Consider the following 16,893-nt stretch of genomic DNA (forward strand, 5'->3'; position numbering starts at 1 on the left):
CTGCTGCCACATCGGAACAAACCATTTTGTATTAGCGAAGACATTTACCTTCACAATGTACCAAAACCACACCTTTTATGTTTTAAATTAAAATAAATGTTTATAAAGCTCTTTATGTGTGTATGTGTTAGCCAACTTCACTATGTTTTATTATATTACAGTGAGTAGTTAAAGAGTTTATCCAAACCCACCCCCCCTCTCCTCCCTCTTTAAAGTGGTCTGCTCCGTCTTACTGCCATGTTGGATGTACGCATCGCTGCTGCAGCTACTGGAGTTTCCGAATGAAAGTTCAGCGTTTGTCCGCGTCCAGAAGAACAACGAGTCCTTAAGTTTTGATCTAACACCGAACGGAGAAGTTCGGTTTCTTCGTTAAACCGGTAGCACGCTTAGAAAGCCGCCCCGGGTCCTCCTTCTCCTCCTCCGCCCTCCAGACCGGAGTCGGACTCAGTGGAAATGATCCGGTTGCAGGCCACAGCAACCGGAGCCCGCATGGATTTTGTGTAATTAGCAGTGTTTTATTGAGTCTTTCCGGGGAGAACCGCATCGTTTGGGGGGTAATAAGAAGAATTTGGTGTCATGAACAGCCACCCACTCCCCCGCAGGGCCGTGAACGTGGGCTCCATCCTCCTGACCCCGCAGGAGAACGAGTGCCTGTTCGGCTACCTAGGCAGGAAATGCGCCGTAAGTTTCTCCGTTTGTTTACCACCTGCAGGGTCAAATAGTGTGCAGGTACATCCACCCACATGTCACCAAGAAACGCTAGCATGTCGCCACACTGTTAAAATAATCGCCTAAGTCATTTTTTTGCCTAAATCATCTCCTCATGATGCCGGCCACCTATGGTAAAATCGCCTACATCCTCAGTTGATCGGATCATGTGGTTTTACCCCTTTAACATCATCACTTCTTTCACAATTTGCCACATTCATAGACATCAGATAAGAACCCAGCAAAGAAGAGCTAGAGGGAGATTGTTTAGTTATCAGTTTAGTTTATCAGTGTTTTATTATTGACACTAAGATTGGTAACACTTTATTTTGAAGGTGTCTACATAAGAGTGACATGAGCGTGTCATAAACATGACATGGGATGTGTCATGAACATGAATGACACTTTGAAGTAATATTAATGCTCATGATACTTGTCATGTCATGTTTCTGACAGACTTGTGTGACTCTAATGTAGACACCTTCAAAATAAAGTGTTACCATATCTTGCTTAAGTCACAAAGGCATGTTCAAAAAATTGCCTAAGTCATTTATTTCTCTTAAGTTACAGAATATACACACAGTGTTATTATTATGCCAATAGCCATCCTTTGTTACATCCTTTTTTTTAGTGAAATGATCAATAAATGTCATATGTTACACTTCTGGTGAAGTTTTTTGGCCGCGTTCAGACTGCCAGCCAAAATCCGATTTTTATCCCATCCAGATTGGAACTGGATGGCTCGTTTGAAGTCTGAACAGTCACAAATCACATGAAATCCGATTTTTGCAAACCGGATCGAAACCACCTTCGGGAGGTAGTTTCAGATCGCATTTGGACAGATGCGTCTCAGGCCGCGTTCAGACTGCAGGCGAATCTGATTCAAATCAGATTCCTACTCTAATCCGATTTTTAGGGCTGACTGTCCACACTGTTTTTAGCAAGTGTCCAAATCGGATATGGCTCTGTTCAGACTGGGCCACATTATTGACTGATCTGACAGGTTGCCATAGTAACGGCGTCAGAGCACCTGACGTCATCACGGCGTCAGATGTCATATAATTGCGACAGCGACAAGAACAACAAAAACAAACACGAGGGAGGCAGGTCACCTCAGTATATTGGCCTTATCACTGTCCAGTAGAGGTGCAGAACATCTCAGACGCACCAGGGGAGAAACCGGGCGGATGGACGCCCCCGTAGGGCCCGTATGAGTCGGGCGTGGCTGCCGGTGGACACCTCGTCTCCGCGCTGCCGGCGCTACGCGTGCCGCGTAGAGTGACGTCACGGACAGTCAAAACCGATCTGAGTGTTTGGAGTGGTTGATAATTCATGTTAACATTAGAATGTAAAGACACTAAATCTGATTGAGACTTTTGGATAAAAGTTAAAGTTAGTTGGACAACATAACAACATGGACAACATTTTAAAAGAGCCTTTTCTATGCATTTTGGGCTTTTGTTCACATGTAAACTGCATTTTAGTTTTTCCAGTTAGAAATGCCAAAATGTTGCTGCAGCAAGGAATTGCTGAGTTGCAGTGTTTCTTTCCACTTCATCACAGATGGTCCTTTTTTGTTTTTGTTTTTTTAGATATAGAGAGATCGGACAGGACGCTGTGAGACTTCTGTCTTCTCTCTTGTCTTCTGTTGCCATTGATGACAGTTTGACACTTGAGGTCCACTTCACTCAGCTACAAACCATGTCCTTAGAAGACTTTTAAAAGTGAAACAACACCTGTGGCCAGATTCATAAAAAAAAAGATTTAGTTGTAAATTTACATAAAGAAAGAAATATGCATTCTTTTAGTCAGATTTATAAAGCTGTACGTACGCCTGATTCTGTTTTATAAATCTCAATAATTGTGGAACTGGGCAAACTTGTACAAGCCTCATTTCCGCACCCACACTTCACCATAAATGGAAAATAAAAACCTTTTAAACTCTGTTTGCATATTGAAAGTTATGACCACTTATTAGACGTGTCAAATACAGAGAAATACGACAAAGAAGAAGTGCAATTTCACAGACAGTGCATTTACATGCACAGTTTAATCGAGCTTTGCTTAAAAATCGATATTAGTGTCTAATGTTTGTGTCCCAGTTTACATAGAACTGAGAAAATGTAATAACTGACGGGAACGTGCCCTCCTCCTCAACACTGGGTGGCGATATGCGTTGTTTCAGCGGGTTAATATCTCTGGTTGACCTCAGTTTCACACTTAGCGCCGACGCTACTGATAATAACTAATGTGATCGGCTAATGCGACCAGCTTTCTTGGATGTTTTTGTTCCGGGGTCATATGCCAATGCGGGGGGTTGGAGCTTGTGCACATGCGTTGTCTTATCATACATGCCGGCGAAAATCGTATTCCAATTGAATTATCTGGGTGTACTAATTGGAGTTGGACAACTCCAACATTAGTCGGACTAACATGTTTACATGCACTTCAGTTTTCCAGTTATAGTCGGATTAAGGCAATAATTCGTTTTTTTCAAGTGTCATGTAAATGTACTGAGTCACTCAGTACCCTACAGAGAGGGGGCCATATTAACCCGCTGAAACAACGAATGTCGCCACCCAGTGTTGAGGAGGAGGACACGTTCCCGTCAGTTTTTCGATTTTAAGGACAGAAGTCCGGTTAGATGCCAAAATCAATTTTTAAGCATAGCTCCATTAAACTGTGCTTGTAAACGCACTGTGTGTCTCAGCAGCGAGGTTCTCCAACAGAGTTGCAGTTATTGCACACAGCTATGGCTGTTTGTAGCGTCCATACTGCTACTTCATGACATGTTTCTGTAGATCATTATTAATTGTCAGAAGGATGTTCAATGACTCATTCATGGCACTCACTTAAAGACTAACTCTATCAAGTTTTTCAGAATTCAGGATCAAATGAAACAATCATTGACAGAGAGATGGTGGCTTAAATAAAATAAATAAAGAAAATGAAAAGCTATAGGTAATGAAGTTTAAAAATGCACCTCTAACATTTTAGAGAACACTGAAGCCCAAAGCAATAAGACAATCAATGGGCAAATGGCAAAACACCTAAAAAATGTTTTGTTATCCTCACCTGATATTTCATATTCATCTTCATATTACCAGCAGCTATCTCAGCTAAAACTGCTCGTACGCCTGGTCTGAAGAATGCATAAAGTGTGCACATTCTTCTATAGTAAAGTACAGTTTAAGTGAGTGCAAACATATGTGTTGTTTGTGCATACACATCCTTTATGCATCTGGCTTCTGGATGCTGTTCTGCTAAACATCCTTCTCACACTTCATAAACGCTACAAAAATCCTCTCAGATAACAAACACTCATAAAATGTGAGCCTATCTGATCTATTTGGGGCTGGTGTATGGACAGCTCAGCAGGTTTTAATGTCAGCTGGTTTCAGAGGCGGAACAAGAGATGATACTCGCAGGTTTAACTGCAAGAAGCAGCTGCATGCAAGGTGAAACACCTGAGCTCCGAGGTCACACATTCAGATTGTATTTTTTTTAAGACAAATTTGTATCTGGTTCCTCTAACATGACTTATTTTGTTAGAAAAGGTCTGTTTTGTTTATATTCTTCAAAGTAAGGTATAAAACATTGTATGCGTATTGTATTGGCACTAGTGTTGTTTAAAATTTTACGTTACGTGCGCGACTGAGCAGTGCAAGCTTACCTCAGTCTATTAAAGATTAACGTCATGTAACATGCACTGAAGACCGCAGCTTGTTCGTAATCTGATCACTTAAAACAAAACCATTTCAGTCACTATCACTAGATGTGGGGTTCACATAGGCGCTAAGTAGTCACCTTTAGGGTTGTCATGATACTAAAATTTTCAACTCGATACCGATACTCAGGAAAATATTCGATACTCGATACCATTTTTGATACCACAAGGATAAAAACAAAGACCCCAAAATTTATCAGAAATATTTTTATTAACAAGAAACATGCAACATGTAAAATTGAATAGAACCACAGGTTAAATATTTATAATAAAAAACAGTTGTGCAAAAAGAAACTGCAACTATGATACCAAGCTTCAGGTCTGAGGTAGTGCAAAAAATAAATCAATACAATAAACAATAACAATTAGAACAACATTTTGTATGCTGTGCACAATATTAGGCAAGCTTGATAAGTCAACTTTTCTCTGCTTCATTCTGGGACTTCAAGAGAGAAAATAACACTTTTCATCGATACTTTTGAAAATGAGTATCGTATCCGGATACATTTTAGTATCGATACTTTTTTGAGTATCGATACTTTTTGACAACCCTAGTCACCTTCTTATTGTTATTATCAGCTGTATCAAAAGTCCCCCTCCAATCATCATATTAAAGAAAAATTGTGAGACAATTACAACTATAACTGTCTGATAAATGATCACACATGTATGTTAAAAGTTTGGTACTGCACATAGGATTTACTCCGGGTGTTACCAGTAAAGTGTAACTTAACTTTACTGTTGTTGCAGTTAAAGAGCATTATTGTGGTTAGCATGTGGTGAATCTTCATCTTCTTTTCCTCACAGATGGAGGGTTGTCCGGGGGGTATTTTATAAAGCAGGATTAGAAAGTTAGGCAGATATCTGTGAGTAAAGCCCGGTCTGGTGATACAGATTTGCATCTGAACATTTAAGTACATTTAAGTTATATGGTTCAGCTATGTGAGGTGATAGTTTTAACACAAAATTGGATAAAATACTAGATATAAGCTTCCTAAAGTTCCGTCTTCGTGGAGCGCCCCTCTGCCCTTTTTATATGGCTCTGTGCTGGATTTATCTGGACGCAGATTACTTGAAAAGTTTATGACTGAACTGGTGCTGGTGTTGTACTGTCAGGATGATGAGACTGAGTAAACAAAATAGTGCTGTTCATGGTATTGGAGAGTAAGGACTACGCCTGCATTTATCAACACCCAAGTGACAATTTCAGGTACATTTAAATGCTGATGTGCTGCAGCAGAGCAACTAATTAGCTATCCAGCCTGCAAATGGAAGAAAACTGTGCACTTTCACTGGTGAATGTTTGTTTGGTCGTTTGTTTAACAAGCTGAGGTGCAGGACAGGAGCTGAGTTCATGTTTGTGAGTTGGATAAGGAGGAGACTTTAGCAGAAAATATGGGTTGTTGTTCTCAGTCTGTGGCTCTCGTGTCTGATCATATAGACGTATTATGCTTAATATAACTTTAACTTAAGTTGTCCACTATCAGAATGGCTGCAGATTCATTTTTCTGTTGATTGAATAGTTTTTCTCTTGAGTTGTGTTCTCATGTTAGCCTGGCTAACACCAGACCAAATCTCATTGGAGATTAGGTCTGGACACCTACAATGCTTTTCTCCGTAGAGGAGGTGTGGTTTACGATCCTCCGGAGCCGTTTATTGGACGCTTAGAATGTCTATCAAAGCGTATGTAGGTAGCTCTTAGCCAATCAGATCAGTTATACCAGATGACGTAGTAGAGCAACAGAGATGGATGTTTGTTGTGTGTGTGTCTGTGAGAGAGTGTTGCTGCTGCTTTGCTTCTCCAGTTCTCGCTTTCTGCAAGATTATTTATTTTCACGCTTTATTCCCCCTCATGTCATTCAGCCACACACATCCACTGATTTTATGGGCAATAAACAAGCTGCTGCGGGTCTCTGGCGGCTCCGCTGTCCCCCGATTCGGAGCAAGATCACCGGCGGTGACCGGCGGTCTCACCGGCTCGGCGCAACGAGCCGCAGAAACCGCCCGTGCGGCGCTAATAGCCCCGCTACCGGTGATCTCGCTACGAGCCGGGGGACAGCGGAGCTGCCGAGAGACCTTTCGCCTTTCAACTTTCGCTCTAAACTATTTAAAACACCATCTACAGCTAAAGAGAGTTTCGCGTCCGCAGCAGCCATGTTGGATCCGGAAAGCTTCCAAGTGCCGAGTAGTACGCGTCATCGTCTCACCGTCCCTCCCCGCTCTGTGATTGGATCCCTAAAACAGGGCTAAGATAATCGCTTGGTTTCCAGACGGCCTGGAGGTTCGAAATCAAATTCGAGCGCGCAAGGCAGTCTGGGTATACCCAGGCTATTCTCATGTGGTAATGCACTTGAGAGCGAAAGCTGTTTTGGAAACTCCTCTTGGTGATGGGATTTGAGTTTTTTCTTGACTTTGGAAACAGGAGTTGATTAAACAATCTAAACATGAGACAAATGCACCTAATGGAATTAGGCAATATGTTACAAAATCTTCTATCTCAATATTTATCACAATATAGTATGTTCTCTGCACTGTTAAAAAAAGAAGTTATTATCCAGAATTTTACTCTATTATTTTCCTTTTTTTTTTGTTTGTTTGTTTTTTTACTTTTACTACAAATACAAACCATAAAAAGTTTAAATCTTTAAATTAAAAATAATATAACATTAAATAACCATTAACTAAAAACAAACTAAACAAGCTATACTGTTAAATTATAGCGAATTCTATGTTAAAAAAAAACATACACATATTGCTGAATATAAACTTTTTAAAAACTTTTTACAGTGAACTTTAAAATTAAAGTAAAAGAAAATGTAAAAAGAAGTTTGATGCCTAACCATCATATTAATGTAAAAAACAAACCTTGGTTATTATCTGTATTTTTAAATACATGTTCTGTAAAACAATGGTTGCTGCCAGACTTTTGACCGTTTCGTTTATAATGTTGCTGTTATTATAAAAACATGGTCGTTTTTACATTCGAGTGTAAAGCATCATACAAGTAAATATTGCAGACATGCAGTTCAGCCACTTGTTCTTTGAAAAGGTGAAGAATCAGTCTAAAAGTTGATATAAATTGCTTGAGACTGACCCTCGTGTAGTTGTGCTGGGTATAGTGGATGTTAGACTCTATCTGAAGTAACCGTGTCTCTATTTCTGCCATGTCACTGCTTCAGTTTAATGCTGCATACTTTCCCCCGGTGAGAATTTACAGAGCAGAAATGAGGCTTTCAACGGCCGACCTCTGACCTTTCCTGTGTGATGCTTAGCGTTGATGTCATGGTGAAAAGTGTTTCCTGCTGCTCTTCTGACCTGCACTTATAAATCACAGAGGAGGAAACCGGCCCAGTGGCATTTCCTCTTGTCTTCCCCCAGTGGCTGGGGTAACTTTCTGCTGCAGAGGGAGAAATCCTGGCAGAGGATTTAACACAGTGTGACTTCTGCAGAAGTCCTCAAAACCACAAAGCAAGAACAGCCCGGGGACGGGACGGTGCTGAGGACAGCAGCTGGACTCCTGTCCTGCGGAAGTGAAGGTTAAACACTGCAGCGGAGGAATGTCAGTTTCAGACTTTCACCATTATTCCATCTCTCACAAGCCCCTCAACTTGATGGAAGTGATGTACAAAACCAGTGGAATGCACCTTAATATTTCAAGTTAATTTTGAAACCAAGACACACAATAACAGTTCATTGATTTTATTTAGGGCCGGGACTTTAACATGTTAATTAAGATTAATTAATTACACAAAAATTAACATGTTAAAAAATTGACGTATTTTAATCGCCCTTATTTTTGCACCGCATGACGTTTCTCACTGGATGAGTTTCAGGCGGACCGATTATACTGGAGCACCAACTAGCGTTCATGAGTTCAGACAACAACAAACCACAGTGAACATGAAGGAAGAAGCTGATGAGACGCTTTGGTTGGCCCCGTGGATGATGGGACATTTAGTTACAAAAAACCAACGGATGGAAGCGTCCATAAGAGCATGGTTGTGTTGCTATGCAACAAGGAATTCACATATCACCGCAGCACATCGAGCCTCAAGTATCACCTCAATGCAAAACATATAGCAGCTAGCGGCTGGTGTGGTAGCTAGCGTGGATTGTGTTTTACTTAAAAAACCAAAGTATTCTAGTTTACAGAAGGTCTACCTACCTATAGGCTACCTGAATTTCTGAAATGTACTATATTTCTAAATATACTATTGCTACACTTAATGGTAAAAATTGCACTGGTCTGTTGGACTTGAACAAAAATAAACAATATTTTTGTTGCTTAAGCTTATGTATTCAGTCATTATTCAATGGTATACTAAAAATCCATGTGAAAAAAATTACTTCTCACTGTTCTCAGGTCAAATATTTCTATGCGATTAATTTCGATTAATTAATTACAAAGCCTCTAATTAATTAGATTAATTTTTATAATCGAGTCCCGGCCCTAGTTTTATTCTAAACTTTTGAGAATCCATTGTCAAGACATTTGCGTGTGTGACACACAATCTGATTTCAAAAGGTCTCTGTGTTGCTCCAGTGACCTGCTCTTTGTTCCTCACCTGGTGCAGCAGCTGTGTGCTACCTGTACACCGTCCTTATCACCATCTAAATGTTTTGCATCATGTAGATCATGTACATTAGATTTCCTTTTTCCCCGTTGGCTGCTCTCTTCCTGCTTTGAAACACGTGTGCAGCTCAGAGGGTTTTAACTGAGCAGTTTCACTTACTGCAAGAATCTGAATTCCTGAAATTTATTTAGGTTGTTAAACTAAATGTAAATAAATGGATCATTAAATGTGTTTATTTGTAAATGCTTTCTCCTCTGTGTGTTCAGACTCTGTGCTCGGCGGTGGTGCAGGTGTACGGCTCAGACCGGAGCTGCTGCTGGGTGAAGCGGTGTTGTGGAGTGGCCTGTCTGGTCAAAGACAACCCACAGAGGTCCTACTACATCAGAGTGTTTGACATCAAGGTACGTTTCTTGTTGAGGGAACGCCTGTAAGGCTTCAACTAAGAAAAAAGGGAGAGCTGAATGAAGCATCTCAAAGGAGTTGTTCAAGAGTTCGATGAGAACATTGATATCCATTTTTTCTGTCCGTTAAATGTTAAGCTTCAAACAAAAACTAAAATGTAAAACAACAATTTTACAGATGCACAGAGATGCACTCTCTGTTGTGTCTGTATGTAGTTCAAATTTTAGATTTCTTGTTTAAAGTGTTAATACTTTTATATTTTTTGTTAACTAGTGTAGTGCCCGTAGGAAGTATGTATTTGTACATTACATGCCACATTACAACGTCTGCAACTCCATAAAACACTTACTTTTCATAAGGTACCCCTTTTTTCCTGTAAGTCGCTTTGGATAAAAGGGTCTGCTTAATGACTAAATGTAAATGTACGCACACCATCCAGCACATACACATTGAACATTGATATTCACTGGAAACTATTTGAATATTATTGGAAAATCAAACCTTGTAGCTCACTTTAAAACTCCTAAAGATAGGTAGGCTAAATAGACTTCCAGATGAGATGAGTCAGGGTGTAAATCCAGAGTGAATTGTGTTAGTGACCAGGTGTAGGTCTATCATACAATGGGGTGGAGCTCCCCTAAAAGACGTCCGATCAGAAACAGTGCAATGTTGCAACACGTCCTACATAAATAATGATATTTTGAAAAATTAATTCAAAAATCTTCAAAATCGAGGATGCACACCTTCGTGCCATGAGCAAGACACATACGAAATCTGAGGTCAGTCTGACTAACGGACAGAGAGATATGAACTAGACACACACACACACACACACACACACACACACACACATAGACACTTCTTGCTTTTATAGATAGATAGATATTGCTTATTTCTATTTATTATTTTATTGATGCTTATTTCTGTTTTTGCAATACACCTTTTGCTCCTGTAACAATAGAAATGTCCATTGTGGGACTAATAAAGGAATATCTTACATTAGACTTGCACTAATCCGCTTATCGAAAGGGTTTCCCAAAATTAGGTTAAGGCTAAGTCCACTTGGTCCGGAAAATTTCATTTTATTCTAAACCTAAATTGCACAAAAATTACTTCCAAGTATTCTACCTAGAAAATAATGTGACAAACACGGTATCTAATTGCTCAAAAGTCAGGTAAGGATTGCATAAACATACCTTCCAAGCAAAATCTGTATGTTTTGAAGATAAAGGGTGCTCTCATTTGTCACCTTTCCCCTCTTTCTCTCGGGGTAAAAAAACCTCCTCCTCCTCCTCCTCCTCCTCCCATGATGTAGTTATAGTCCAGTAATACTTACTTACAATTATAGACTATAAATTGTTAAAGCTGCCGCAGACTATCTCTCAAATCTTCCTTAACAAAAACCCTTCTGGGCTACTCAGCAGAGGTAATATTGGGAACCAGCATTTAAATCTTGGTTTAAAAACAGAAAGCTTGTCCATTTAATGTGTTCACATCTTTCTCTTTTGATCTGCCTCTGCAGAATGTGGATTGTGTCCAGACGGCATCCACACACTCACTGTTGGTAGCCATTGAAGAAATTAATACAGCGCGTTAAAGATGATGTGCAATCAATTGTGCATCCCTAATGGATCAAAGTGAATTGCAGCCACTGATGTGTGTTCACTGTCAGACTCATGCAGGCTCTTAAATTCATCAGGATATTAATATTGTCTGTGGACAAAATAAACCCCTTGTTTTGGTGCATTTCTATTAACTGATTACTGTTTATTTCTAATATGTAAATAAATAAAAAGTATTAATAATAAAACGATATAATAAAACTTATAAGAAAAAAGATCAAACAATTGCATGTCGACGAAGAAATTAATGAATAAAATAAAATAAAATCAAGCAAAAAGGGTAACAATAATTCATTTGGTATACATATTTGAGAAGTGGGAAGAAGTATAACCTATTAAATCCAAACCCTTCTCCCTAATTAGTAAGAGTTATTGTAAATGAATGAAACGGATGGCTCGAATCAAGCAATCTGATTGGTTGTTAGCCGTGGTATAACTACGGCTATGATGTCCAATTCCTTGTCACAATTCTATAGCACGCCGCTTTCATTTTTAATACGAGGTGCTTGGGACTTCCTGCTGTTACTAAGCAACCAAAACTGCTTGTGCTGCAGTCTCTTTAATCTCCCATTAGTATCAAACTGGTTTTGTAGCGTACACAATGGAAACATTTATGGTCAACTTCGACCTCCGTGGTGGTCCAACTATGGACTGAATAAAGGGAGAGACCCTCTGAAAATCTATAACCTTTCAGTCTTTGTTTGTGTATCAGTGAATGCTCTTAAGAGAAAGAAATCTCCTGTCAGCGTCTCTGCCGTCACCCAGTTCAGCGCCGCAGACAGCTCCGATCAGCGCCAACTTGCCATCGTACCTTATATGATCACATGTGACAAATTGTAGTGGACACTGGACATAATTCACCATACTGTGTCATTTACTCAGCTATCTGTATCAGTCGGGTCCCCACATCGTCTCTCTGTGTGCGTCTGCATGCTCGGGAGCCAAACTAAATCCTATCAACCTGTCCGGCCTGTGAGAGGTCCAAACACACTGTTGGATTATGCCGTTCGTTAGCCGCGAGCTAGCATTGGTTGAAAGTTGTTTTAATAACAAAAAAGTTGTTTTAATAACAAAAAGCTAATATTACTACACAAATGCAGCTTTCAAAATAAGAGTATAGAATACACCACAGAATTTACAAGAAGACTGTCAAAATAAGATGCCTTAAATAAAACATACAAGAACCTTTTATTCTCCTCAACAATAATTAATTAAAATAGGCAATGATTAAGATCAGTGGCATTAGAATGTGTGAGAGGCACCAAATTTGGGCTTTTATGGAAAAATATTCTCCAGGGGGAATGCCCCCAGACCCCTCTAGCCAGCTATTTTTCAACACTGTCTGGCTGCTCCATGTCCTAGTGGAAGGCCCTTTTGACTGTGGAAAATGTTATGTGAGGTGTTTGCTGGTGTTTGATTGATCACATTGTACTATGAAATGTACAAAATGTTCTCCCCCTAGATGTTTTTTTATTATTATTTGCCAATACTCAAGAGTCAAGGGTAATTTTTCTTGTATTTAGCATCTGTTGAGATTTGAAATTGACACTACATTTAGATTTATGATTGATTTTTATTTTGTTGTATGATTTTTATTTATTGATACAGACTAATAAATCCTTTTCTATATATTTTTCAGTATTTTTTAATATCAAGAATATCGTTATCGCAAAAATACCCTGAAATATCGCGATAATCTTTTAGGGTCATATTGCCCACCCCTACTCTGTAGCAGTACAGTGTGTATGTGCTGCAGCAGCATGTGTCCACTTAGCGGCCTCTGTTTGTTCACAACAAGCACCGGACACTGTGCACAGTTGGCAAAGCCAGTTTGTTTACAATAACCAGAGTTTGCTGTGCACAGTTAGCGACAGCGGCCGCAGTTTTGCTGCTAAACAGTGATTCCATGACTGTCGGACCAAGTGGGAGGTGTGTGTTAGACTTCACACGTGGCGTCAAATATGTCAGGTGTGACACTTCGCCCCAATGGCCTGTTCATTGTGGTCCCACTTCCAACAGTTCCACCAATGTTCCTCCTCTGTGACTACCTCTGGAGGCGGAAAATTGGTGGAATCATTTGATCCTGGCATCCTGCTTCTGGTGCGTTCATAGTGCAGGCGAGATCTTACAGAGCCTTCAATGTCCTGGCATGAAACGGCATTATGAAAGGGGCTACTGATGACCTTTAACCTTCGAGGAGAATCTACTCTGATATTTCTTTCTCTGTCTTGTGTTTTTCACAGGAAGGAAAAATCATGTTCGAGCAGGAACTGTACCACAACTTCTCCATCAGCAGCTCCAGATCTTACTTCATCTCATTTACAGGAGATGTAAGTGTGCAGCTGATCTCTGTGATCAGGCCCCACTTTGGTTAATAAGGTGTTATAATCACTCAATGCGTTTAGACACAGTCAGATACTCCCATTAGGGTCGGCTGAGTCTGTTTTTTTTACACACAGACAGTAATGCGAAGCAGCCACAGGCTCCAGGAAGTCTCTGCACTTGAAGTAGTTGCTGCTGTTTCTGAGCAGATAATTTCTTAACCCTATCAACCCCAACAAGCTGTTTCACGGCGTTTTTTTCCTCTTTTTACAGTTTGCTCACTGTGGTCTTTTATTTCACTGCAAAAGACAAGTCTTGCACCTCTGTGTTATCAGCACAATCATGACTAGAAGTGGAAAGAACTCCAAAATGCCCTTTGTGCAGAATTACACTATTATAATGACATGCATTATATAAAAAGAAAAAACGCAAGTTGAAATATTTTTTAATCAAATCAAAATTAATTTATTTATCCCCATGGGGAAATTCAGTTAGTTTGTAAGATCTGAAAGTAGTTATTCCAAACATTATTTTTGGTGATGTTTTAAACGAAACATGTAGAATAAAGGGATTTTGACAGAAATATCACAATTTTAAGCGATCTGATTTGGTTACTTTTTCTAATAGAAACTTTCTTTACCCATGATCCATTCAAGGACTGTCGGAAAGGTTGAATCTAGATGATGATGCCTGTTTTTTTATTCTTTCTATTGCTATCTACATATTGGCTTTCTAAGGGTGTAAAATCGAGAAAGGATCAGGTAGGATCAGGTTTATAAAAAGGTAGTAGTAAGCTGTCTGACTGTTGGTTGAAAATAAAAATACATTTTGTATTTCTCCTCACAAAAAAACCCACCAGGCAGTACACTATTGGCAGAAAATGTAATTTAAAAAATTAAGATGATGTGACTATGAGCTTCACCAGACCTTTGTTTTTCTCTTTTGCATGAATCTCAGAGAAATGTTGTGTCTTTAACTGATAAATAATTGAAAATGTGATCCGTTAAAAGTGCAGGATAATCAAACTTGTTAATTATACATTTTTTTGCTTTACTGTTTATTGAAACACTTCTCATGTGCATAAAATGTCCACTTTGAAATTCATTTTGATTGAGCTTCATGAATCGATGGAAATCTACAATATTATGACATTTTATTTAATTAAATCTTCCTCTTCTTGCTCCCAGACCTGTCAGATCGGTCTGAACTTTGCCAGTGAAGAAGAGGCCAAAAGATTCAGATCCGCCATCAACGACCTGCTCAACCGACGACAGCGCAAAACCGGTACGTTCTCCTGTTCCACTTTGACTTCTTTCTCTGCTTCCTCAACCTCTGTTTGTGTGTGACCTTTTTACCTTTTTCACACCTGGACTACAAAACCCCTAACCACGTCTTCTGCTAACAACACCTGAGGCTCAGTCCCAAACCTGTCTGCCTCGCTTATGTCCAGCTACATCAGGGAGTTAAGCTTCAGGGCTCATAAAATCCTGTTAGCTGAAGAACTAAACTCAGAGAGAGTTGATTTTTGTATGTCAACAAGTGTGAATTTGTGCTGAGGACAACAACAGTAAACATGGAGGATTCATGATTTTGCTGCCACTTTGATATTTGAATGGATTTTAAAACTAGAGGTTCCCCAATGCTGCCGGATAATTTGGTCTTTGGACTCTTCCGTATTTAGTTATTGATACTGAGCAGGATTCTTTATCTAAAACACAAATTTGTCAAATTCCTCGTTGATTGAAGCCTTGAAGGTGAGGTTCCAAAACGACAACATTTTAGCGGTCATTGTCTTTTTTACGTCATTTTTGATGCATGTTTACATGCTGGTTACTTATGTTCAAGTAACTTATAAGCACATCTTCAGCAAACACAAGGTTTAAAGTGGTGCTATTATGATTCTTTGTGGTAAAACTCAACTTATGCATACTGCACTAACAGGGGTGTCTAAAAACAAGACAAAAAGACTAAATCTGAGGGAAATGATCTTGCTGCATGGACAGATAATTTCACTTGACAAGATTTCTTAAATTAAGATTATTAGATCTAGAAACAAGCATGTTGAACACTTAAAATAAGAAGTTAACTCTTAAAACAAGATAAATTAAAGCTGCAAGCAGCGATGAACTGGCCCGAGCAGAGTGACCTGACAATTATGTTTCTTACCAAGATTAAAAAAAAACAACTTTAGATTTAGAATTTCTTATTTTAAGTGTTCAACATGCTTATATGTAGATTTAATCATCCTAATTTAAGAAATCTTGTCAAGTGAAATTATCTGTTCATGCAGCAAGATAATTTCCCTCAGATTTAGTGTTTTTATCTTGTTTTTAGACACACCTGTTAGTGTTAGTTGGTAGAGTGGTCGCCCATTGGAAGGTTGGTGGTTCGATCCCCGACCATGGCAGCCTACATGTTGAAGTATCCTTGAGCAAGATACTGAACCCCAAATGGCTCCGATGCTGCGTTCATCAGTGAATGAATGAATTCCCAATGGTAGCAGGTGGCACCGTTGTAGGATTGCTTGTGTGTGAATCGGTGAATGAGGGCAGTCTGTAGTGTAAAGCGCTTTGAATAAAATCTCTATACAAGTGCGCTCCATTTACCATTTGCCCAAAGCACATCTGTACAGTGTAATACCCCGTTTAGACCTATGCAGTGGTGAAGGTCAGAGGCACAGCAGTTAAACTTCAACATGTATCCACTATTTCATCAGGTTATTAAGTTTAAATATCTTGCTTACCAGTGAATTGAATCAACGACACCACCTACAACTACACTTATGTATTTATTTATTAATTATTCGGTCTGCATTGTACATAATGTTCCTAGATTTTGTTTTCCTTTTTTAATTGTTAATGTTTTTTTATATTTCTACATGTCTAAATTGTACTACTAATAATACTAAGTAATACTTTTTATATTTGTACTTATTTAAATTGTAAATTAATACTTTTTAAAAAGATATTTCTACTTGTTTAAATTGTAAATTGGTAATACTTATATTTCTACTTTTGTTAATACTTCTTTAAAAAATTACTTGTTTTATTGCTAATACCTTTCTTATATTTCTAGTTTATACTACTTGTTAACTATTAATTGTTATTTTTATTGAAGCTCCTCTCTGGAAATTCCCCCGCTGTGGGACTAATAAGTAATATAATATATAATAATAATAATAATAAATAATCTTAAAATCAGCTTTACCTACAACCCAGATCCCAAAAAAGTTAGGGAGCCGTGAAAAACATAATAAAAAATAAACACAATGATATGCATAAGAGGATTTTTTGGGGGGAGTCGGAACTGAGAACATTTGCGAGCAAAGCTGTGATTGTTTCATAATCACAACACCAAAGTATCTTTAAAGATGAGACTTTCTGACAGTTTTATAAAAACAAAACAAAAACCCAGCTGTTTTTATTGTGAGACTCCACTGTAGGCTTGCCTCCCGAGTGAGGCAGCGGTAAGTAAACTCTAGAAATGAGTACAATCTCATCTGCCGGGCTACTCATCGCTACACTCGTCCTCTGGTCTC

General features: G+C 38.9%; 1 protein-coding gene across 3 annotated transcripts in view; it reads left to right on the plus strand.

Moving 5' to 3' along the window:
• Nucleotides 1-233: 233 nt before the first annotated feature.
• The window catches only part of wasla (WASP like actin nucleation promoting factor a), a 37,104-nt gene continuing 20,444 nt past the window's right edge, over nucleotides 234-16,893 (plus strand). For 2 of the 3 annotated variants that reach the window (XM_059335142.1, XM_059335145.1), the window contains exons 1-5: nucleotides 234-500; nucleotides 603-681; nucleotides 9,276-9,410; nucleotides 13,277-13,363; nucleotides 14,543-14,639. In XM_059335142.1, coding sequence (XP_059191125.1) covers nucleotides 454-500; nucleotides 603-681; nucleotides 9,276-9,410; nucleotides 13,277-13,363; nucleotides 14,543-14,639 — 445 coding nt within the window. In that variant the 5' untranslated portion in view covers nucleotides 234-453. Of the gene's footprint in view, nucleotides 682-9,275; nucleotides 9,411-13,276; nucleotides 13,364-14,542; nucleotides 14,640-16,893 lie in introns of all 3 variants that reach the window. The other variant, XM_059335143.1, reaches the window with a different exon arrangement.

The sequence above is a fragment of the Centropristis striata genome, chromosome 6 (assembly GCF_030273125.1).
Source record: "Centropristis striata isolate RG_2023a ecotype Rhode Island chromosome 6, C.striata_1.0, whole genome shotgun sequence".
NCBI classification, from domain to species: domain Eukaryota; kingdom Metazoa; phylum Chordata; class Actinopteri; order Perciformes; family Serranidae; genus Centropristis; species Centropristis striata.